Below are 26,333 nucleotides of genomic sequence, written 5' to 3' on the forward strand. Positions count from 1 at the left end.
CTTCACAATTTATGCTATAAATAAATATTTAAAATATGACTAATAAAATTAGTTAATTTAAATAAATTAAAAGTTATGTTTACCGAATATACATTAATTTTGTAACACATTATATATATGTAGAGAGCGTATTCCATGCGCAGCGGTTAGGCCCCAATGCTGATGTTCATATTCCTAAGAGAGTTGAGGATCTAACCGAGTTAACCCTTGATACATCTGATACCATTTGATAACATTGTTCGCAGTGGCCAAAGGTGCGGTTGCGGGTATTCCCATGAAGTTTATGTTCTAAGAGCGTGACCTTAACTTGGTTTCAAAACTCTTTTTGTACGGCTATAATTAGAGGCGAATCCTATATTAGTCCTTTTTATAAATGTAAAGCTTAATATCTCAAATGAGTTCGTATGTTACTTAAAGTATTCTAAAACGCCATTATAAGGGCAATGGTAATAGGTTGATAGTAACAAAGGGGCTCAACAGAAGCGCTAGTTGCTTGTAACGTATTGAAGATGGCCACGTGAGTACACACCGCAACGTTATGCCTTAATCTCTACATTGTAATGAGAGAATTTGTGGTTCACCGCTCCAAAGTTACGACAAACCTTAGTGGATTTAATTAGTAAAGTTAACAGGTTTACGACGTTGGGCAACGAACAAACGTTCCCTGTCTGCCCATTCGGTTCGACCACGTTCTGCTAGTATGATCAGATACTATAAGCGACCAAATATGTATAAGGATTACACGATAACCGCCGAGCGGCGTCTCCAACTATTAGATATTCCCAGGTCGCCCGGAAAGAGATTTCTGGTGAAATTTCGCCTCTACGAAGCTGTAACTTTGCTGCTCACCCAACGTCACGGTGGTATGTCACCAGAATAATAATAAGAGCTTTCCTTGAAGTAAATTTCACGGCGTTCTTTCTTATTTCAATGTTACGTCATTTTCAGATTATATTTTTTTCATTTTTTTTCCTTATTCAATAAAACAGATCTATAAATAATAAATTTTTGTACGGGTTCGGTTCAATACGTACCTTCTGACCGCAAATTTGGGTGATATATGATCACCGGTGATAAATTATTTTTTCGATCAAACCGGCAAAAGAAAGGACGTAGATCCTGGTGTAGAAATGCGAATACGCAAAAAGCCCCCCCAGTAGCAGCTCCTAGACACATTAATATCTGCCAGAAACAGCGAGGGAACTTGCCTATACGATCTATTTATAGGGATGCCGAGAACGGATTGCTTCTTTGAGTTTAAGATTGAGAGACGCAAGAGTCTCCACTTGTGTGACAAATAAATTGAAAAGTAGTTAATCATTCACAAAAAAAAGGTAACGATAAAATGAGCGGTTTCGACCGAAAATGACAAAGGGAAGAGAGCCAATAAAAGCGATCACAAACTGCATCCAGGAAATATAATTGGTCGTGTGCAAGGTGGACCATAAAATCCTTACGTTGGCGAATTTGGACACTTCGAGAGCTTGCCAAATGGTTATCGAAATCGCTGAGTAAACCGAACGAATTGTACTCGAATAAAAATACCAATCTAGCGTGAAAGCGGTCGATTTTAACTTATTTATGTTGTAATTTATCTCTTAAAAATTTATTTAAAACGTTTGTAATTTGAATACATTGAATTCTTTATCATAAAAATGGAAATTGGGTCACCCATGGGTTTGATCCCAGAGCTTAGTCGGGAAAGAGTTGGGTTGAAATCACCTCATCGGTATGCGAAATTGTGGCTCAGATGAAATCCTAAAAAAGACGAAGTTTTGTTACCCACCTCAAGTTGTTGAAGAAAATCCATTAAGGAAACAAGGCACGGTCGAAGTGAAGTCTGAACTTGACTAAAGCAACTTAAATATCGAAAACTATAACTTTAGTTACAAAGTTTTCGAACAGGGTAATTGATACCTTCAGTTTTAGAACTATATATAATAGCCCATTTCCTTCTAGTTTAGAATTTTTAAATTACAAAAATTTATACTAATATAATCAAACATAATTAATGGTCAAGAGAATTAAATTCGTCTCAGTTTTCGATAGAACATGTTAAAATCGGACGCGTTTACATTGTATTGTCAACGACAGTTCACTGTTATGAATGTGTCTATTCACGCATGTAATATATTACAGCGATTATAATGGAATTTCTCCATAAATGGTGTAATCAATCTTTCCTAGATATCATTCGTTGTTTGTTCCCGGCAGTATCTCATATTAATCAACATGAGACACAATGTATTTTTGATGTTTAAAGGTGAAAATCCTATCCGCTTTTTAAAATAGAAAAATATTTTTAATACTTTATTAAAACGCACAATAAATGTTCATTTAGTGATACAACAAATAGTTCAGAGCGATTTTATATATTTATTTATTTTCATTGAAAAAACTATTGAACCGTAAACTACACTCCTTTATGAATATTTCAAAAAAATTACAATAGAGGACACACAAAAAATGGGACAGAATCATCCGAATATTCATTTTATATTTTTTATCTGAACGTTTTATAATTGATTGATTTTAATTTAACAGCGATATTGTTTGATACTTACCCTTTGTATTCTGTATGAATTTATTTCTTCGTTCTATAAAATAAATACAATAAATAAACTTATCTACATCTATTAATTTTAAGGTTTTTGAATTACAGTTAGGAAGCAGAACATGCATTTATGGGTTAATTGCAAAGTGCACTTAGGTTTGGTATTAATATTTAATTATTATTCACATCCAACACAGTTTTTCGTTGGATAATCCAATTATATACTCTTATTGTATTTAGAAATTGGAAAAGTTGTTTTGAACCTAAGTATGATTAGCCTCTTTAACTGATTATGTCAGCAAATATCTGGGCGTTATCTCCAAATCGTCGGCCTTAATCTCATCTTTTGCATCCATTGCTGTATGATATGATACAACCATATTTGTCGTAAGTATTTTATCGTTTCTTTGTTGTTTATTAGCTGGTTACTTATAATTTGATTAAAGTAGCTACTTGTTTAAAATGTATGGTTCTTATTTTTGCTTATAACATTGCTATCTCAGATAACTGGCAAAACCAGATGCTGCACTAGGAACAACTTTCTATGAAAGAAAACATAAACACTCAAAACGTATTATTAAGTACATTATTAGTTGTTATTATCGATTAAGATTAGTCTTATAAGTAGCTCATGTTAATTCTAAAATTCAAACCAATTCCAAAATTGTACGTTTTAAATTAATCGAAGTACTTTGTAACTATTTGCTTTTTCTTATTTACGACTACACCTTTCCAATCCCGTTTTAATTTAAATAGAAAGCCTGAAGTACTAGTAGTGAATAAAACAGACTTGGTAACACACTAAAATGAACAAACTTCGAATACTTGCAATGAGTAGGTTCTTGTAATGACCTATTTTAACTAGACTAATCAAGTTAAAATATTTGTACCTTGTTAATACGTTCTCGTCGTATTATAAACTTCAGAAGATCAGTTTCGGACTTTGTTTCGTAGTTTGGTCGATCCATTAAAATCCTTTCGGCGGTGATATGGGATTAATCTGGGTTACTCAATTTACTAACCCACATCTCAAGTGTCAGGTCGATGTTGAAGTGGCTACTAAAATAGACCTGAACCCTTCCTGTGACTTCCAGCGCAGCCGTCAGCAGGATGTGAAAGGATGGACCCTCGATTTTAAACAATGGCCCTGTAAAGTAGCGCAAAAAACGACCATTTATCTAAATCGACTTTAACTGTACAAACCAAGATCGATTCGTTGTGTATGTGTAAAATTTATTAATTCTTTTGTTGTTAAGATGAAGAAATTTTAATTTAAAAAGGATCATTATTTTCTCGTTTCTAACTTTCGTTTTTTTGGATACTTCACATTTCCATATTCTTGCAAAGCATCGTCGGGATAACCCTTCCCAATCGATTTTTCTTTACTTGTATTTGGTGCTCGGTTGAATTCAATTGAACCCTCCCGAAAAAGAAGGGAGGTAGGTGGGTTTCCTTCGTAGCAGGGAGGTGCATTTACCACTCCGACGTCGGATATAATTCGAATCAATCACACCGAGGGGAGAAGTCTGGAGCAATCACCACGCCTCGCTTCGTCGGATTTCGTTACCGAGGATCAGCTCGATGTTCCCAAGATTTTCACTACAGATACGTATTCACCGGATAGATCATTTACCCTTCTGCAACGGAACAAGCTGTGTACGAGATGGTAAGTTCATTTCGGCGCGAATCGAAGCGATCCTTTATCGCGAAAGAATTCATAGAAATTTTTAAAGCGTTAAAATTACTCCTTTGTTCCTCAAAATTAAAATTTGTGTTCGCTGCTGATAAGGTATTAATTTATTTTTTCGTTTTCGTAATTTAAGGCGCAAATCTAATACCAGGAAGGGACCGAATAAATTGAAATGTATTTGCGTTGCTCTCCTGAGTCAAATTCAATTCTATTCCTGAGGAAAGAGCTTCGTCCAGCAACCGGACCATTTTGCGCACTCAAAGTCCACTTCAATGCGTATTCATTATAATATAATTTATGTTATCTGCGTTTATTGCTAAAGTTAAATTTATAATGGAGTCTAAAATTGGTTCTATTTTGTTGTTTTAAAATTGAAGTATAAAACAAAAATTAGAGGATAATTAACATCTTTGATAAATTAGCTTAGTACCTAATTAAAACTACTAAGATCATGCTTGATTAAGGTAAAGGAACAAGGCATATCCTGGATTTGAGCGAAACGAGATTCCTCGTAATTTCGTATTCCCGGAGAAACGAGCTCGACGTTCTAGATTCGTACCGACCCTAAACTGCAAGATCGTTATAAGACGGCATTACAGGTATTAGGCATTGTATAATAGCATTTGCTCGGTGCAACTCGTACGAATTGGAGGAATCTTCCTGCTTCTTTTCGCCTCAACTGCGCCGCTTATTTGACGTCTGTCCAGAACAAAATTGAATAAAGGAGTACCCGTCCCCGGACGGGGGCAATAACTCCAGCTGAAATAAATAAAATCTTCGAACGCGAGTAACTTCGCATCTCCAGAGAAGTATTTTAATGCGAAGTGATTTACATAAACATCTTATGCAAATTAGAGCCACCAAAGTTTTTGGTGGTTTAAAGAAATTCGCGATGTTTTAAATTCTTCGAGGAGTTTTTATTCGTTGTAATTTTCCCGGTTGGTTGAGTATAAATATCCTATGTGTTATCTCCGAGGTAATACATTCGGTTTTTATCACCCAGATAAAAACAGCGAAAATACAAGAGGGTATCGGAGAAATCACGGCTTCCCCGCACACTAACCGACACACGTTTTGTCCTTTTAAAAAGAACAAACATGCTTTTTCCGCTTTTCTACTCTGGCAGTAAATCAAAGTTTTTACGACAAGTTACACGTCGCTCGGATATAATACAGTTTGTCAACTTTGCACGGCAGCACCGAAGCGAATGGAGGGATAAAGGGCCTTTCAGAACACGTGATGGTGTAATCCGTTTATTAATTTAGGGGATTGAAACCGAAGATGTTTCGTCATCCTTGCGGATATCTTCCTATTACCTTTGAGGAATGTGACTGAAATTAGAGGAAGAATTTAATTAATCGTAAACCGAGACAACAAAACCACCACATTATTACACAACACAATATGGAATAATTTAATTATAACCCCATTAATTTTCAAAAAAGTTGACTTAACGATTTCGATTTTTAAATCAAAACTAGATATTTTGATTTCTACCGTTTTAGATTCAATCTTGTGATTTATCCTGCATGTTGGTAAAAATCCGGACATGAAACGCATTCGTTTTGGTTGGTTAGTCAGGGATTTGCACGCTCGAGCTACGGCTCCCAGCCAATTTGCTGTTGCGGTGACAGATAGGGTTTTTCTCCTCATTAGAGGAACAAAAATGGATAATCCATTAAACCCACACGTTTACAAATAGCTCAACGTTGGTATTAAGGTGATTACAGCAAATTAAAAAGTTTAACACCGAATCATAAAGTTATGTAAAAAAATAAATTGTAATATTCTCAAATTACTTCTAAGCTCTGATATGACTCGATTGGTAAATTTCAATCAAACGCAATGGATCAGAAACTTATCTACAACATTAAACACCAGTATAGAAGCACCCACTTTGGCAATATACGCCACAAGAGGCGTCAGTTCAAGGGCGAAACTCTGTATCAAAGCTACATCAATCCTATCATTTACGCTAGTTTAACATTGATGGAAACGGTTCCGTGATATCCGACATAAGATTGATATTTGAATTTAATCCAAATATCAATTTAAATTTTAAAGCTATTAAGTTACATTTGAGAAATTAATGCATTTATCATGTAGCAGAGACAATGTGAATCCATTATATCTAGTTTAATATATACAACTGAGTTACTGTCAACACGTCAAAACAGCAGATGGAACTTATTGATTCAAAATTGTCATGTTTTGGTTCTATTTACATCGCATTAATTTACCATAAAATTATGAATGTATAAAAAAAATTGTTCTTTTTTAAAGTTTTGTTGAAAGTGTCGAAGATTAACTCCGTAACATCGAGTTATAACACCCCGCTAAGTTTCAAATAGTTTTTAACATCAACTTTATAAGCGATTCGAAGTTAAAAGCACTTTGAAAAGTTATCTTTTAAATGAGTTTGGTTATGATTTCAAATTTTAATGATGTTTTACCCATTTTTTTCCTTTGGTAAAAGAAGTAATTCTTCTAAATATTGAACTAATTCATCAGTTAGCTGAAGTAAGAAGTTGTACATTCTTGTGAATTCGGCGGTAAAACCACTAAAAGTTTATCGCTGGAAGCGAACGAATCCAACGACGAGAAGATTCATTTATCAAGAACCTTAGCGGATCAATTGGGAAAATTGCGCTGTTGAACTGATCCGAACGAACCAATATACGACCGTGTACGAGGTTATAACCTTAGGTCCTCGTAACTTGTATCACTGACACAGGGAAGGTTTCAATGTACGTAATTTAGTCCTACTAAACTAGAAATTAGTTTCGAAAAGTATTAAATTTGTAGCACGTAGTAATCGTTAAATACTCATAATCCTCGTAATATAGGAAATGATAACCGGAAGGATTCAATAAGCTTAGATTTATAGAAGATAATTAATACGGTTTTGGTTCATTAATTAAATAAATGTGAATAAGTAAAGGAGTTTCCTGCATCATCCTAGTCAGCGTTCATGGTTGGCTTATCTATAAATTTGTTGGTTAATCAGCATTAAACTAGGAAATTTTAAACTTATTACGACAGGTAAGCATCTATATTTTAAAAGGAAATATAATTTGGTGTTACATATTGCATTTTTAACGTACAATTTTGAAATGAAATATTATTTATTGATTTAATAATTTTCCATTTTGTACTTTTTTCTCTTCGAAATGCAATTTTTTAAGCAACCACGCGGTCTGGAATTTCCTATACGTCTTTACAAATTGCACCATCATCATCATCAACTGCTGAACATAGTTCTACATCTTTCTATCCTTCGCGCTTTATATCCAATTTGATGTTATTCTTTTTATATACTTTACTCTTAGTCCATAGTCTCTTTCTCCATCTTCCACCTTTCAAACGGGCCACGTGCCCCTCCCAATTTCATTTGGTAATTTGAGGTATTTTTGATAACTGGAAAATGTTTAGACAAATTGGTAAATTACTTTTGAAGATATACTTCAGTTTGCCATAGGTTGCCTATGCAAGATTTATTCTTCCCTTCAATGCGGTTCTCTGATTTTCTCTCGAAACCTTTATTTCGTGCCCAAGGTGTATATACTTTTCTACGAGTTCCACCTCGTTATCTTCAATGCCGATTTTTCACTAGGAACTGCATGTAGTAGCTACATGTAATGGTCAATACACAAGTTGACCTTCACGTCTATTTGCCCATTGACCAACCTCCTCCTAGAATCTCAAGGTTAAGATTACGCAGTCTGACCGTGAGGTACCAGGACGAGGTTCGTCAATCAGCAAATACCTGATACTACTGTACCAATACCACCATCATGTATTTTGGTTTGGGTGTGTTGATTTTGAGCCCAGGCAAGAAGTAGCTACGACCGATACCATGGTCGGCAAAGAACAAATACGTTGATCAGGGTAAACGGTCAGAAATAATTCAGGAACAATTTTTCTATAAAATGCTTATTACAGTTTTTACATTTTTCAATTTTTGACTTAGCTTAGTTCTAGAACATGTAAGTTTATTCTAAATTTAATTTAACTTTATTTTTAATTTAAATATAAATTTTTTATAGTTGTTTAAAAAATTTTGCTCTAAAGAAGGTTGGATTAACAACCGAAATATAAGCATTCTATAGAAAAATTGTTCCTGTATTTTTGATCAATGTATTTGGATTTTGAGCCCCACACTGACACATGCTCGGAAAAAGCATGCAGCATTATGTCTATCTTCTTAAGATTCCCAATCGAGTTTTTTACATGCTTTTCCAGTATCATAATCATGTCGTATTCCTTTGCTCACGTGGAGTAGATCCGTGCTTTCACGCAGCACTGAGTTGGACGCATTTCTGTATATATTGTTAGCTTCTTATACTTTATCAAATACTTTATGGAAATCCACAAAAATCATAACAAGCGGCCTATCGTACTCATTGCCTTTTTCGTTCGTTCCAAATCCTCCCTTTGGCAATGCCATTTTTTGGAGTAAATATTTCGTTTCCTATGTTGTTTTCATCGTTTTGACTTGTGAATAGCCTTTTGTAGAAGTCTTTAGCTACCTTAGTGATTCTGTTAAGTATCCATTCCAGGTGAGTACTTGTTTAACAGATCTTGCTTTTAGGTTATTCTGGAGAACTACAATTGGTGTGGTGTATTTGGGACTGCAAATTATCTACTGAAACCGCCTTTTCTTGCTGGTGTATCCAGCAAAAGAAATCCGTGACGTTACAGGAGGATCTATTTTTTGATCAGGTTGTTGCCACTAGTTTGGGGCCTTCGCAGTGGTATCAAGAGAGAATGAAAGAACAAACTTAGGTGATAACGCAAATATTCTGAAATTGTCACTGGAGATAAGCCAATCATATTAATTTAACACTTTAACTTTCTATGAACATATGATATAATTTAAAAATATTTTGTTATTTAATATTTTTTTATTTGTAATTTGAGTTGCATAATTTCATTGCTTTACTAAGACATTTCAAAGAGTTTGTGGGAGCAATTCCGCACGAAGGAAATTCGTTTAATTGTAAAGATAGGGTCCACGTTTATGTTTACGTCGCGTTGGCCGTAAACGTCAGGTTGATTCTGTTAAAATAATCAGGACTAAACCAAGGCAAAAGGGGGTCGCCGACGGATTCACCGAAAACAAGCGTATTTCAACCGTTTTGTATGCTACTGAAACTGGGTAGATAGGGTAGGCCTGGGAAGGCTGCATCGATCGCCCCGAGCGAACCAGCATTCGGCGGCTACATAGCAGTTTGGCGAGTAGATCGTGACTGGCTCATCCGAACGGTACGGGTCTATGAGTCCTCCCAAAAATCCCTGTGACCCCACTGGTACCTTATCAATTCGCTATTGACGCTGAACGGATACGAAGTCGTCGACTCGATTTCGATCTGGTGATTCCTGCCTGGACTTAAACCGCAAAGAAATTTAACTTTTAACTTTATAAGATAAAATAAAACTCAGTTTCATCAAATTCGTTTTAAATGCTATTCCATTTAACAACTTTATTTAACGTTAATTCTATTAACCCTAAAAGATTTTGCTTGCAAACTTCATTCCAATAATTGATTGCTTCATGCATATTTCACCGATCTCTTTTGAACACTGTCAATTTGAATTTACATAAACGAATAACCATGTATGGTTGGGAAAATTGCAGTCCGTGGCAGAAAATAAACTGGGCATACGCGAAGTAAAATATGATTGAATTTTTACTGACAAGACAAAGAAAATGCGATGTAACCTAAGGGTTTATTTATTATGTATTCATGGAATTTATCCCACACTTCTTCGTTTAGATCTGACATAATGTCGAAAATCGCATGAAGTAAATTTTTAGATGAAAATCCATTTCAATTTAAGAAATTGTTTCGATTTTCTTGAAGACTTAAATAGAGAGTGACGTTCTAAAATATTATCAGAATAAGTTTTAAAATGCAGACAATAAAATATAACAATAATTCTCAATTAAGCTAACAATAAATTCTTTATTGCATAAAGATTAATTGGACCATCGGATTGCGGCGGTCGTTAGCAACGTTTCAACGAAGTAATCAATTAGAAAAGCAATCATTACATAAATTCATTCGTGAGATGAAATCGGTTATTCCTGCTGTTAAACCTGCCGCTCCCTGAAATTGACAATTTACATCAGTTAAGCACTTTTCATTTATATTTTGAAACGGTTATCACATATCCAACTCGACAGGTTTTACAAAAATTACAGGTAGAGTAAATAAAATTGTATTTAATTTTATTCAACAGTATGTTTGAATAACTTCATTGATTTCGTTATTTTTATGCTTATTCAATATGAATTTACTGGATATAAAGTTGGCATATTAAGCGGTTTATTTATTGACTTTTAAACTGGATATCGCTTCACAAATACCATATCTATACGGATATACCTATATTTACCCATTAAAATGTTCCAATAGTGTTGTAAACCCTGACACTATACGAGGTTGAATTTCCCCAAAAACGTGAATGTGAGTTTAAAGCTCCCAAGGGACCCACTTTTAGCGTGTATAAGGCTGAATAACTGGAAAATCGAAGCAGCCTGCTTTAAATGCCGGAAAACGTGTAGGCAGTTTACCTTCGCCCCAACGTAACACTTTTCCTGAATAAACCATGAAACCATTCAGGCTTATACAGGTGATACCCACCTATCCATGGCCGATGCAATCGAGACTGCGAGACAAGTCTATGACCGTCAATAATTGATTATTGCTGCCCTTGTTTACCAATTACAATACGAAGGATATAGGGGTAAGTAGCATTCTTCACTAAATTATTCAAAGGAGAATTCATTTAATCGTGAAACAAAAAAATCAATTGTGACGTGTTTCGTTTTGCCTGAGTGGAAGTATATTATTCATTACAACAACATTATTTACTCCTTCAGTATAGATAAAATTAATATATCAACCAAAAGAAAAAAATCCCATCCTCACTGAAGTTCATACAAGATGAAAAATCGCCAAACACCAAATAGGATAGGGATTGTAAGGACACAATTGTCTGGGTCCTATCCAATTTTTCACCAGAGAAAGTTTTTTTATTTCCATTGACAGGGGTACGCCACTCACATGGTTCGTTCGCTTCCAATAATCTCGAGATTAAATTCGGATATGAAGTGGCTTACGAAGAGATGAATCCTTCTTCTTGAGTTGTCACTCCTGATGTCAATATCGGCGCTATGCGTCTCATCCATATACATAATATTGAATTTTAAAACATTACCTTTCTGAACGCGTAGCTCTAACTTTAAGCTATGGTGTTAGATCGCGGAACGGAATAGAGGAACATCGGAAATTGGAGAGGCCATAAATAAAATGAGAACACGTCCAGACTCTTGTTCAATTGACAGAGACGAAGGATTACATAGGATTTTAGGGCAAACCGTAAAATTGGAGTATTGATTAGGAAAGTTATTTTGAAAAATAAAATAAGATTATTTATTGTGTATATAACATCAAGGTTGATTTTCTATTCATAAAATTTGTGGGGGAAAACCGTAATTAAGAAAGACGAATTTCAAAACTTTAATCTGATTAGTTTAGTGCCAGCAACGTTTCCCGGATTCTGTACAATTTATAGATGGGCATCTGTATTTGATTACGATGGACTTGGAAGTTTCGAGTTCGGTGACTTCGTTTTTGTTTGCAACTGAATCGAAGAAAACTTTTCCCGCTGCGAATTCATCAGATTTAAAACTAATTCGTTTACTGTACTATTTTACAAATAAGTTCGCTTTTAAAGTTTAAACTAAACAAATAGTATTCTTCAAATTCATATTGCACGTTGTTGTAATTAAATAAACTTGTTAGATTTAGTTATCGATTTAATTCTAATTCCATCAACTTATTCCATTAATTTAATTGGTTGTCTGTTTAACGTAAAAGTGTTTAATCGCATCGAAACAATTCGTTCATTTAGATTACCATATTTGATTACCAATAATTTTTTTAATCGTTGGTAATTTAACTAATTTATCTACTTTTTTAATATAAATGTAAATCGTCACTGGGTGCTTTCAAATTTCAAATTAGACATGGAATTAAGTAGAAAAATCTATCAGAATATCTCTTACTGACTTGGTTTTTCCCATTTTCTTCTATTTGGTGGTTATCATTTTCCTTGGCCATCTTCTATACAAAAATATATTTCCATAGAAAGCAGCATATTTTTATCGAGGTCTAGTGTTAGTTCTAGTTTTAATTGTTATGCAGCGCTAGACCAAGAATTAAATGTTTCTAGTTCTAGGTCTAATGTTAGTTCTATTGACAGTTTAAGTGTAAAACTAGAACTAACACTCTACCTTGAACTAAAATCATTTGGGTTTAGCCGCACGTCTCTATAGACGGCTAAACCTAAATGATTCTAGTTCTAGGTATAGTGTTAGTTCTACATAGTAACAGTGCTGGAGTAAAACTATAACTAACACTAGACCTAGAACTAGAAAGTTTCGGGTTTTGCCCTGCGTCTGAGGAAACTAGTACAATTCCTGTACTATTAAGCTATGTTGCATTTTATGTGGGATAATACAAGTACATACTAGTTTCGTAACTATGGTTACTGCATTCGTGGTATAATTTCCAGTGTGCTAATCTATATTCCCATTTCCTATACGATATCGGTATTCTTCCATCCTTGTTTTCTGACAGCATAGAATTCGTTTGGCTATTTGTTGAGTGCATAGAGCACCATTTAATTGTATGATACAATGTTTTTAAATTTTAAATAAAATTTATGGTTGAAAAATAACGTACGAACAGACTTCCACTCGACTTCCCAACGATATTCGAATGTAAACAAAAATGGTCTAGATTCTCCCGTCGGGCATTCATACTAAAATACATAAAAATATTGTCAAAGTGTTTGTCTTAAAGTAGCAGCGACATTGGAATTTTATTAGTTCCATTTCAGTTCACTCAAGCTTGTTTGGTATAAATTGATGATTCCTATAATATCGTTTATAAGTTATTTATTGAGTCATATTTTTAGTGGTAAATATTAAAGTTTTTGAATCAAGCTATTAAACGGGTTAATAACGTAACGCTGCGTTAGAGTTTTAATTTCAACAGTATATCTGCTGTTGCAACATAAACACAAGGGCATTTATTCGAGAAATAAGTAATTAAACTCGCAATTTCCTTGCTTCTGGAAAAACAAAGGAGGGTGAAATGGGAAACTTTATCTGATACATTTTTAATTGAGAATGCGGCCAGCTTACCATGACGGTGGGCTTTTTGCCAATGGAACCACTTTAACTTTTAATAATTAACACCCCTGATATTTCGACTCTGCTTAAACGAAGAATTGAAATCGTAGGATTTGAAATGGATAATTATGCTTTGGTAAAAAATTACTTTTGATAGTTGGGTAATAGGGAGTTAACACTGATATCAAGATGAAGTAATGAACAGGTTCTCAAAGATAATAATAGTAGGCCGAGAAGGGTTTGATAGAACAGAGGAAACTTGATCCGAAGTGGGCGGATGCTTTAGACGTTACGGACCACATTGTGGCCTTGAAGCCCTTAAAGCATACAACCTTCGTATTATTTCCACAAGTATGGGAAGCCCTCAGCTCTCTTGAACCTACCCTAATATATTGCTAATGGAGGCACGTACACGCAGTGGAGGCACACCCTTCTCAACCTTAAAGATCGTGACGGACTCTTCAATTTCTTTCAGTGAAAAATATCATAATGAACGTGTCGTTCGTATCCCTCCAACTCCCATCCATATCTGCTATAACCTCGTAAATTCTCCGTTGAATTTTTTGTCTGCCTTCTTGCCCGTCTCGAATGATCCGAGCGAAGCGCAAACGGCGTTAAGTCGTAGATTACGTTTCGGTCGTATATCAACTTTAGCGGAAATGACGTCCGAAAAATATGTCTTACGTATTTTCGTTTCACAACTTACCGGAGTTATGAGAACCATTTTCACGTATTTAACAAAACTTGAATACAAAATAAAAAAATATCAAAAACATCGAGTTCTTTGTATTACGTTCTCCTCAAACGAGTAATATATCACCGCTTTCTAAATCATAATGGACGAAGGGTGGAAAACTTTCCATTATGCCGCCACGAAAATCTTCATTATGAATGATATATACTCTTAATAACTTCTACGAGGATAGCGGCAAAACGTGGCTGATCTCAAACTTTTTAATGAATGGCGCCAACCTCGTTTTAGTCCGGCAATTTTGTTTAGTGGTTCATAAGTTGACGTCATTAATATGCACGTCATTTCTGCAATAAAGAGGATACCACAACTGAAGTATATTTAATTATTTTTCAAACTAATTTCTTTTAAATCCGATAATACCTAAAAATAAAAATGGAATTTATTAGAAGTACAGTAAAATCGAGATATAACGGATCTCGTTGGAATGGACTATGGATAAGGAGTTCGGTTTCTAGTTCTAGATCTAATGTTAGGTCTAGTGACAATGCTAGGTATCGGTACTTAGCATTAGATATCGCTATGTTGTATATATGTTGGAGGCAGATGACGAATTCGGCCCGTGGCCGATTTATTTAGACATATCCGCATATGTCTAAAGCTGTTAGGTCACATGACGAAAAAATGATACAATCGGGATCTGACCATATCAGTTTGAACACGTCCCGATATGTACATTTGCACAATGCGCCGATCCGATCGGAACTACACATAACCTCTGTTGGGATGTTTATGGGGGACATCACTTACGTGTAGTGTGTTTATTAGTACGTTTTACTGTTTTTAGCAGTTAAACATATCCCGAAATGTTAATTGTTGCTTTGGTCATATGAGAAACAAATGCAATGTAGGAACTAACATAATACTTATTTTATTACTTATTGCGACATGAAGTACTTGAATGACATTTACTGTTACATTTCAAGTTCTTTAATAAGCATTTGCACCTTTTATTACTGCACTGTTTACGACAGTTGCATCTTACAAACCCCTGGGAAGAATTTGATTCTTTTGCCGCCACCGTTCTCAAACTGAGTTTATTTTCGATGGGTACATCTGAAGATGTCAATGAGTTCGTTTGAGAAGGCTGAAAAGAAAAACCTTATTACCGTTTAAATATATAAAATATTAGTTAAGTACATACCTGGAACTCATTCCTTGCATATAGTTTTTCCAAGACGCCAGTTGATGTACCAAGTTGGTATAAATCATCTTTCTCGGACAATACAACAGCCAAAATGTTACGAGGAGCTAAGCGTCCTCTGTCGACATCAGGAATCTTAACTAAAACGTTCTGCCCAATTTCAATTTTTGGGAATTTGGAACAACTTTGCTGTAACATTTCTGTTGCTTGCTTTTTTAAACATGCAATACTATGAGATCGATGTTGATTTATTGATTTTAATCGGATTTCGTTGTTCCTAAAATGAAACATATAATAATAATAATAAGCAATGTAAATTCTCTGCGTTTTTTTAGGTTACCTCAACAATTCTTCCTCAACATCATCATTTTTGGAATAATTTATGGGAAAGCTTTCTTGTACATCTTTTTCATTTCCTCCATCACTGTTTTGAAATTCTGAATCTGATTTTTTAGATACTACCTGTTCTATGTTTCTACCAACACTGCTTTCTAATCTATAAATGTCGTCCTCATCGTGTAACTTCTCTACAATTTCAAGCGGAAGATTTGAATCTTTTAAGCCATTAACAAGTGGGATGCCAAACATAGCCTCGTATGGAGTACGTTGGATGCCTCGATGAAATGATCTATTCTTTTTTAATTGCACAAATCTTAGACCTTCTGCCCACTTAGTTGTCTCATTTTCCTGCATCCAAGTAATTAAAATGTCTCTTACATCTTGGTTCGCTCTCTCGATGGACCCTTGGCTTTGAGAATGACGTGGTTTACCATGAATTATTTTCGCTTCAAACATATCTGCAAGGCTAGTAATTACTTGATTCACAAATTCTCTGCCATTGTCACTATGAAGCAAGCAAGGTGCCCCGAAAACACAAATGTTGTGAGGTGGTCTTGGTAATTCATGATAAACTTATAAGGGCCATCCGGTTCTGTTTGCATATCAATAAGATCAATTTGTCCCCTTTTATTAAATCCTGTAGAAATTATTGGTTTTACTACTAATCCTTTCTGCTTCGATTTTTTCTTTAATTGACACATAGCACATAATTTCAAATACTCTTCAATGACACTTCTGGGAATATTACAATATTTCTTAGCAATTTCTTTTTCCATTCCTAATCTTTTATGGCCAGTATCTTTATGAACATTTTCTAAAATGCCGTATACCTCCGTAACATCGCAATAATACCTTATAGAAACCACATCATCATTCTTTCGTTTTGCAATAATTTTCTCTTTATCACCAATTCTTAGAATTTCAAATCTATTCAAACGCCTATAATCTTGACAACTTAGTCTTTCCTTCGTCTCTTTCTTTGACATGCTGTTCTTTACTTGATTTAAAATACTTAAATAATGCGCAACAGTTAGTACGGTGGTAAAATTATTAGCGCCACTATTTTCAATTAATTTAAAAAGCTTAGTTTCAAAAATTTGTTTTTCAACTAAATATTTTTCACTTTCCATATTTAAAGTCAACCACTTTATATTTAAAACTTTATAACTTCGGTAGCTGCTAAAAACAGTAAAACGTACTAATAAACACACTGCACGTAAGTGATGTCCCTCATAAACATCCCAAAAGAGGTTATGTGTAGTTCCGATCGGATCGGCGCATTGTGTAAATGTACATATCGGGACGTGTTCAAACTGATATGGTCAGATCCCGATTGTATCATTTTTTCGTCATGTGACCTAACAGCTTTAGACATATGCCGATATGTCTAAATAAATCGGCCACGGGCCGAATTCGTCATCTGCCTCCAACATATATTTAGGGAACCAAAACTAGAACTAACACTAGACCTAGAACTAGAAAGTTTCGGGTTTAGCTGCGTGTCTTCAGATGCACTTTCTAGGTCTAGTGTTAGTTCTAGTCTCTGTTTCAGGAGTAATACTAGACCTAGGACTAGAAACATTCGGGTTTAGCAGTCTTAAGAGACGCAGGGCTAAACCCGACTGTTTCTCGGTCTAGGTCTAGAGTTCGTTCTAGGGACAGTACTAAGTAGAGCTAATTAGCATTAGATAGCGCTAGGTTGTTGTATATTTCTATTGAAGTAAAACTAGACTAAGAAAACGCACGCCAAAACCCGAATATTTCTAGTTCTAGGTCTAGTGTTAGTTCTAGTTTTAATTGTTGATGTAGCGGTCCTCTTACATTCCACCATCCTTGGTATAAATATAAAGCCATGTAGACTAAACACAACGGTGTATATAGATGTCTGAATTTGTTGGCATTAAAATGATTCATATAACGAACTTTTGGCTATAACGAATACTTCCTTCTCCGTATTAATTCGTTATAACGAGTTTTTACTCTACACTATTTACGATGTAGTATTTTATTGGTAAGATGATACTATAAAATTGAAACGTTATAAATAATGAAGAGTTATAAAAATTTATTTTCTTGTAGGCACTTACATAATTTCGACTTATATCTAGTTTCATATGATGTATCTCTAATGAGGATGCCGTTAAAAGTTTTTCGGTGTATAAACTGTATAAATAAAAACTTTCATCGGCAGGCTTTGTGCAAATTCCGGTCGTTGCGTGGAATTTAAAGTAGTTTTTGAAAGTTACACCCCAACATGTTCGGGTAACCAAAATCGTCTGTGCTACCCGAAAACCGCAGCACGAAAGGGAGCTTTATACTAGGTAGCATTGAAGATACTACGTTTTGACCAAGGATTTTAACTCAATGTAACAAATTTTTTCAAAGTTTACAAATTGTGCTAAAGAGGCTCAAATAAATGTGAGATGCTTCACAATCGTGCAAATATAATTGGAAATAACATTCTTAGAAGCCACTTTTAGATGTTTTCGAACCGACGTAACTTCAAACAATTCAAATAAATACATTATTTTTACATATTTTAAATAACTTAGAAGTATAAATAGTTTTTTAACAAATAAAGTTATAAATTAGTTTTTTACATGTAAAACCTCATCCTTGCGCTAAAGTAAACATTTATTATTATTATCTAAACTAAATGTTTTACTTAACCTCGTTGCGCAAAGATTTAATTTAAACGCAGTCTCTAAAATAACTTCGTTTAAAATTGGTTAGTAACGTTGCAACAGTTCCGATGGAGTATACGCGAGGGAATTTCTGCAACAAAGTTTGTCTTTCGGCGCACAACAAATATTTTCGCTGCGCCTTCATATTCCCCGGAGGACGAGTTTCCGCGTTCGCAAACTTCCTAATTAGCCCCGTGCTTGTTACTTATTTTCCGATAAATCTACCGCAAGTAGACGACCACCAACTCATCTTGATTTATTTTGGCCTCCGAAATCTTGACATCAACTATTTGTTTCATTTAATTCTTGCCGTCGGTAAATTCATCACCTCGACATTGCGATCAACAATCCTTGGTAATCTTCGGTTTAATCGGGATTTTGTGGTTACCATCAACTGTCTTTCTGTCTCATAAATTCACCATCTGACAGTAGGATTTCTAATTAAACGCGATAATTGATCTTTGTTCCAACATCACCTTGAAAACTCATAATATAATTTCATTTTAAAGTATAATAATCAATTTTTATAGAATTGGTTTAAAAGTAATAAAAATTATTTATGACAAGTCTTAAACAGAAAGACATTCAATGTTGGGGTAATAAATTGGGTAAAAAAAGTGCGGATAGGTTAACCATTAAAGGTTTCCTAAATGTGATTTATGATTTAGTCGTAAATAAGAGTTTCAAGTCCATAAGCTCTTTATCGCATTGGGGAAAGCTTTCTATCGCGAATATAGATTAAATGCCATACAGTTCAAAATCGTTCGATCCTTCCATTTTTTCTTACTAAACTGTTACTGAAAATCCTCTCTTCGTCCCAATCCAACTTCAGATGACCTTTTAGGTCCGTCCCTCATACAAAATGTAAATCGTTCCGTCAGACAACCGACTAAATTATCAAACCCTGCCAAAAACGCTACGAAGCTTTAATACCTTAAGCTGCTTTTGCTTACGCTTACTGTAAATAATTGAGCTGTAAATGGTTGACAAGCGATGAAGGGTTATTCCAGTAAATTTTCCCCTTTTTTATTAATCTTAAATAATATTATTTATTTACACCTCAATTATTACAAATGTACCTTAAGGCGATCGGTTGGAAATGCAGAAATTACAAAGCGCTGAAAGTGCGCGTGCAAATTCACGATAGCGTATCCAGTTATGAAGCAGTTCGTGTACTCATTCTGAAATTCAATCCTTTGGAGAAATTACGTTTAAGCACCGTGACGTGCATCCCATAAACGGCGATTCAACTTAATGTGCGCGTAGAGGATTGCCTTTGGGAAATACATTTAAAGCTGGTCGTTACCGCAAGAATACGTGACCTGACGTGCCAAATTAATTTCAATTTCAAATTTATTAGTTTAATCATAATTTAAACAAACATTAAACCTATTCAGCGAATTTTGTTTTCACGTTAAAAAAACAAACAAAGTACCAATTAAAATAATTTACATTTACGTTAGTAAACATACAAAACTAACATATTCCGTGCGTTGTAAAGTATTCACGTAGAAAGTTTTTAGTACCTACGTATTTAACTTTAAAAACTTGAGATTTTTGCATAACTGTGTGTGGTCCTGCAACTTTTAGCTGAATCGTAAAACTTTATAACGACGTAAACGTAAAGTTTACCTCCATTCGTATTATACTAACAAGAATAGAAAAGAAAATAGCAATTTTCTTACATTATTAATTACCTCATATAGCATTAATTCGCTTACGGCGGTATACTCATACTCATAACCCGGATTAGTCTGAACTCAAACTCTGGAATAAGTCCTACTGAATTCGTGACTTCCGTTTACTTGGCGTAACGGCAATTATTCACTGCAATATTCCCTTCCTGCACTCTCCCTCTGACATCACAATTTACTGAACTAGTTGTATATAGGTCAAAAAAATTTGAAATGATCTTCATATGGCTAAACCCGGAACTTTGTAATACTATTTCACACTTTTAGAAAATTGCTTCCGCAAAGTGGAATCAATATTTGAACTCAAAAACTAATAAAACTTCAAAATATCTTATAATTACTTATTACAATTCCTTCGCTATGAAACACTAAATAGGGTACGCTGTAATTTGCAATGCCCTTTGGAACTAAAAGCAAGCAGGTTCGATCGAGTAGTCTAAAAGCTTTGGCTTTATCGGTAGAATGTCGTAAGCTTGGAATTTCGGCAGAAGTTTGGAATTGGAATTGTGTAGTTTAGTTTTGATAACTAAGCAAAATCGATATATTCGTAATAACACTGATTAGTTGGTGTTTAAAGCATAGAAACAGAGATAGTAACACCATATAAAACAGGAACACGTCCATCAAATTTGTATTTATTATACGACTTTGACAATATACATATTTCGATTTCATTAGGACAAAGTGTTGGTGGTAATTACGTGTAGTGCATCAAAACACAGAATGAAATTAAATCGACATTTCTACATACTCCTGAACCGAGAGATGTAGAAATAAAGTTCAAATTTTGTTTGTGGGGTTAAGAGAATATTTGCAAAACAGAAATTTTATTCAGAGATGATCAAATTGGTCATCATATACTGGTGCCTCAATCACAAGCAGCTTTGCTTTTATTAAGTTGAGTTATAGATCTTTTAATTAATTATGTCGAGGTCGCTTGAACCTGAAACTGGTCATTTTATGATGCTTTGGCTTTATCAAAGAACTAAAGTTCAAAGTCAAAAAACATCTTTTAACAAAGATTTGGCAAGCAAAACACTTTATGTCTCAAAAAGACAGCGCTCAGAAAGCATCATTCGAGAAACATAACAGATTCCAATTTTGGTGTCGCTTGTTTCGACTTCGATTGGTCTCTTCAGCTAGGGAAGTTCGTCAGGAAGGCCACATCGCCTCTGACAATCTTAGAACAAACGTGGTTGTTGAAAGATGAAAGCTTATTTTGAGCAAAATTCTAAAGCAGTTTGAATACGCTTAATTAATCGAGTATCACAGTAACACTCAATTCAAACCGTTAACTGTTTCAAAGTAAATGAATGATTACGCCAAAAGGATTTGTTGAACGTCCATAAAATCCATGTAATTCCACAAACATCTTGCATCAAGATTTTAACGGAAACAATAAGAGGCGAAAGCGAGATCGTAAATTAAGCCGTAAATTTTCCATTAATTAAGTTGCTTTGTTACACACATTTGCAGGTATTGTAATTTTTTTATTATGTAAATCCCGTTACACACCGAAATCGAGTTATTCAAACGACCAACAAATATTAATAATTAAATTAGGTGCGAGATTTATGGTTTTAATAAGACATTAATTAAATTAAACATTATATTAAACAACATTACATATTGAATAAGATTTGTATGATATTTTTGCCACGTGATAATGAGATTATAACGAAGCTCAGATTCTTAAACGTATGATAAAATTTAAGCAGCGTTGACGTGGCATCACAAACCAGGAGATGCACCCCGTTTCCGTGCGGATTAGATTACTTTGAACAACGGCAAATTGACCTGTAAAGTGCAGCTTTACTATTCGTAGTAACCGCATAACGGCCGTTTTGGCTGTTACCTGACATCAAATAGCTCGCTCCCTTCATAACACGGTGACGCAGCGGGATGTTTCGCTAAAAAAAACACACAACGTCGTTTACGTTTTAATCCCCTAAGAGATTTACGACGCGATCGTACCTCAAAGCAGAGGTCAAACGCATTTAAATTCTAAGCGATAGGAGAGGTTCGAACGGAAAATCAATTTACGTCGTGAAACGGAATACGTTATGAGCCCACACCAATATAAAACAACAGGGTGGTAATTTATACCCCTCAAACGCACCGTTTTCAACGTTTAAATTGAACGATTATTAAAATTTTAAATCATTAACTAAATTTATTATTAAGCTGTTTTAAAAAATGTTAAAATAATATTTTAAAATGTGTAAGATTTAAGTATGTAGACATTTAAATATTTTATATATACATTTTTTACTGAACCTATCATAAGCTCTTTGGCAAGAAATGTGGAAACTAAATTTGTTTTGTAGCTGGCGAATTAAGAGCCTGCGTTGAAGTAATTTTTATTTCTGAAATGTTTTGATCTTTCACCTTGAAGACCTTCCAACATAAAATATATAACGTTTCATTCAATTTTTGAAAATGATTTATATTCCTCCACGACAGTTCTTTTAAAACGAAAAAAATCTGTTATTAAAAACGTTTATTTGATTTTTTTGAAATTTTTACTGTAAACAAAACTATGAAACGCCTTGTCGGGCTAAAATTACCCTTGGCAACAATGACGAATCCCTAGCAATTAATTATAAAGTAGAAGACGAACGTTTTGGATCAATCTCTTTCACAATTGGAATTAAATCATCCGACTTCCATATCTAACGAACACTTTTTGCTGCGAGAATAAACGATCAAAAAAAGTTTCATTTCTGAAAGGAAGATGTGAAACTTTTTAGGTCTAAGTGAAATTGGCAGGAAAAGATCAAATTAAGGCACTCAAAACTTATTAATCCCATTGGCGATTATTAATTAGGAATTAGTCCTGGCGTATTCAGTTCCGGGTCGCAAAGAGATTCGCTCGAACTCTAGAAAATTAATTCTGAGTGAGAGGGCCGGATGGAAATTGCTCCGCGCTTTAAGGAAGCGACTTGACGCCACCGAAACGCTTCGCGTAGACGCTAATCTCCAATAAGCAGCGCTGCGAAGTGTAAGGGATTAAAATGTTATATATGGTGAATGAGGCATAACGCTTCAACATTTAAGCTACGTGTAATATTAGCTGTGGGGGTTGCATGGAAAATTACTTAGGCTTATGTTTCAAGGTGTAGGAGTGGGAAACATTAAATTTAAACGGTTTTAGCTTTGTAATTATTTTTGGATCATTTGTATTATTTACTGTAGCTAATACAACAAGCAATCATCGATGATAAACGTTATTGGAAACCAGTGCGGTTCGACAAAACGATGTGGTTTGTTTTCGTTTCGTCGTGTAAACTGTGGCAATAATTCAAACGATGGGATTGCTTCAGCACTGTATATCGACGGCATTCATCTGCATAGAAATTGTGCGTTTAATTAAAATAGTCCGCGGTCTAATCCATAATGCATGCACGAAAAGTCTATGCATATGCGGTTTGGTAACACCATGTTTTGTTGTTGACGGAACTCTAGGATTGCATATGGAACTTTTAGATGCTCTAAACTTGATAACCATCCGTAGTTTAATTACCTACACTGAATTTCACTTAAAATGCAATATACAAAAATATATTTCCATAGAAACTAGGGTGTACCTACTTACTTTGTCTCACATAAAATGCAACATGTCTGATGCCCGGTTGCACCGTTTACATAGTTGAGCATAACTTAGTTAAGCAGTTCTTATAGTTAAGAAGAACTTAAATTTTATGACTATTGCACCGACACAACATATACAATGCTCAACTAAGTAACGTTTAAGTATCGATTATTTGGCAACAACGCAATTTTTTACGGTTTTTCGTGTTGTCAAGTTAATGTCAGTTGAAAACTAGATAGGTTAAGTAATGAAAAATAGTTATTTGTATAATAAATTGTTTTATAAATCATTAAAGTAGTTATTTATTAAATTATCTCTTAAATAATGTATCCCATTATTGCCGATATTATTCATCTCCACACGGCCAGCCTCAATTTGAACATTTAAATCTGCTTCATTAATGTCATCTGGAAAAACAGCAACATTTTCTTCGGCCATAACTGTTCTGGTAATATTTTGTAGAACTGCCGTTGCTACAATAACCTCCATCACAGTGGAAATTTTCAAACGTAGGCCATATGCAAGGACAGGAAATCGAAGTTTCCAATTTCCAAAGAACCGTTCCACTGTATTTCGGGTTCTTATATGAACTTCATTATACAGTTCTTCTGGTCTTGTTCTACACTCTGTCTGCCAATGGAGTTAGAAAATACTCTCGCAGAAGATATCCGCTGTCGCCTAAAAGAACCTTATCATTAATCATTTGTAATCAAATAGTAATATGTACTATTTTACGTTAAGTATCAGTAACATATCCGACTATTATTAAATATAGTTGAATCGTGAACAGATCCTGGCCACCTTGCTCAATATCCATGGCTTCCAAATTTGCATTTACAATAACTTGTACATTAAAAGAAAAGTAGCCTTTTCGGTTCCTGTACACTTCTGCAACTTCGCCACCAGGAAACTGAATTTTTATGTGCGTGCAATCAATGGCACCTATAATCCTGGGAAATGCAGCTATTCCATAAAACTGGTTTTGTACTGCTAGAATTTCTTCGGTATTACTTGGCATTTTTATGTATTGCGGTCTCAGCATAGCAATTGCACGCGATACCCGCGATATAATTCTACTAGCTGTTGAAGTATGCATCCCGGTAAAATCAGCTACAATAGTTAAATGGCTAGCAGAAGCGTAAAATCTAAGGGTTGTTAGCAACTGGTTCATTGGAGACACACAGTTGTTTCTGTACAAAACAAGTAGTATTAAAATAATCTAAATTCAGCCTATAAAAGTATAATTTAAAATAATGTATACTACTTACTTATTAGACGGAAATTCTATAATTTCTTGTATTTGTCGTAGAACATACAAACAACTTTGTTTTGTTAGACGAAATCTTTAAAAAAAATTATATTCCTCCATTTCGTGGAAATAATTGGATCTTGTGTATATTAATTTTGGAAAACCAAAATCAATTATTTCCAAAACATCTAAATCGTCGTCGAAAATTTGCAGATCCATTATTTTATTTTATTACTTTTTTAACGTATAGGTTATGTGCAGTTATGTCTATTTGACGTATGCGCTTGAGAACAACTTAAGCACTGGATTTCAAATACTTATATTTGAGAACGTCTTATTGATTTTGAGAACGGGTTGCTTGACGGTGCAACGCAAATTCACTACTTAAGCATTACTTAGCCTTTAAGCAATGCTTATGTATTACGGTGCAAACGGACATGAGTGTTTCTAGTTATAGGTCTAATCACTAGAACTAACTCAAGACCTAGAACTAGAATCATCCTGGTTTAGCCGTTTTGAGAGCTATGTTGCATTTTATGTGGGACAGTGCAAGTGCATAGTAGTTTCTTAACTATGGTTACTGCATTCATATATTGCGAGTTTTATAACAATTCCGGTAGATTTCGTTAGCCTATAATTGCGTTTGTTAATTGTACTCAAAAAAACTGTTTAAGATTAAGATTGTAAGTACATATATTTTTATCCAGTTATAATTACGAAATGCGTATTTCTCTACCTTGATTATAATTTATCCGCACCGACAAAAAAGGAAATAATTATAGCAAATTGCGATTACAGCTTTGTATTTACGCAATTTTGGTCTTTAATTTTACAGGGTTTAAAGTCTATTTTCTCATGATACGAACGGCTTCAAATGATAGATATAAAAATACGTTTTTCAACATATTTCCTGAAATATTTAAAGAAAAATACTACATTTGTTTGGATGCTTTATTTTTTATCGAGACGTGATGTACTCGTGCGATGTATCGAGTAGGATTATAGAGATAACGTCACTGCATTGAGTTTCAATAGCAGGGTGTAGATATACCGCAGCTGAATCTGAAGGATTTTACGCATTCTGAACATAATAATGAAGCCGGTGATGGGTATAATTGATCAAACAGCCAGAATCACGCATACTAACACTAGTAATCCTCTATAGGGTATTCCAAAAATAATGGAATCCGATTGTATGTGGAGTTAGAAACTGTAATGGCGAGCGTAAAGGAAATAATTCAGTGGAGATAGATACTGCATCGTTGCAACAGCAATTAGTAAAATTCACATCACGTTAAGCTAACTAATTGTTGTATAGGTTTATAATTCTTTTAAAATAGTTTGAGTACTAAAATTATTAACTATTGTTTTGTAAGTTGCTTTTGATATCAAGAATAAAAAATCCAGGAATGGCAAATCTTGACTTGAAAA

At 34.4% G+C, this 26,333-nt stretch overlaps 1 protein-coding gene and 1 long non-coding RNA gene across 2 annotated transcripts; both read right to left on the reverse strand.

The window, feature by feature from the left end:
- Nucleotides 1-14,794: 14,794 nt before the first annotated feature.
- On the reverse strand, nt 14,795-16,813 carry LOC139429156 (KRAB-A domain-containing protein 2-like). Its single transcript, XM_071194646.1, has 4 exons — nt 16,235-16,813; nt 15,685-16,202; nt 15,345-15,621; nt 14,795-15,287 (listed from the first exon to the last, which is right to left on the reverse strand). Exons 1-4 carry the CDS (start codon nt 16,811-16,813, stop codon nt 15,075-15,077), a joined length of 1,587 nt encoding a protein of 528 aa, XP_071050747.1. The 3' UTR covers nt 14,795-15,074.
- Nucleotides 16,814-23,889: 7,076 nt separating this feature from the next.
- Nucleotides 23,890-25,342, reverse strand: LOC111427393 (uncharacterized). Its single transcript, XR_011639845.1, has 2 exons — nt 24,922-25,342; nt 23,890-24,843 (listed from the first exon to the last, which is right to left on the reverse strand). It is a non-coding gene; the product is annotated as an uncharacterized lncRNA (long non-coding RNA).
- Nucleotides 25,343-26,333: the final 991 nt, after the last annotated feature.

Source organism: Onthophagus taurus, chromosome 2, assembly GCF_036711975.1.
Source record: "Onthophagus taurus isolate NC chromosome 2, IU_Otau_3.0, whole genome shotgun sequence".
Taxonomy (NCBI): domain Eukaryota; kingdom Metazoa; phylum Arthropoda; class Insecta; order Coleoptera; family Scarabaeidae; genus Onthophagus; species Onthophagus taurus.

Bases quoted from the DNA above. Each gene is read 5' to 3' on its own strand.
- LOC139429156 (XM_071194646.1), bottom strand. From the start codon at position 16,813: ATGGAAAGTGAAAAATATTTAGTTGAAAAACAAATTTTTGAAACTAAG. The intron at 15,622-15,684 runs GTAACCTAAAAA...GTTTCATTTTAG, and splicing joins GTTGAGGAAGAATTGTTGAG to GAACAACGAAATCCGATTAA. The intron at 15,288-15,344 runs GTATGTACTTAA...TTTTCTTTTCAG, and splicing joins ATGCAAGGAATGAGTTCCAG to CCTTCTCAAACGAACTCATT.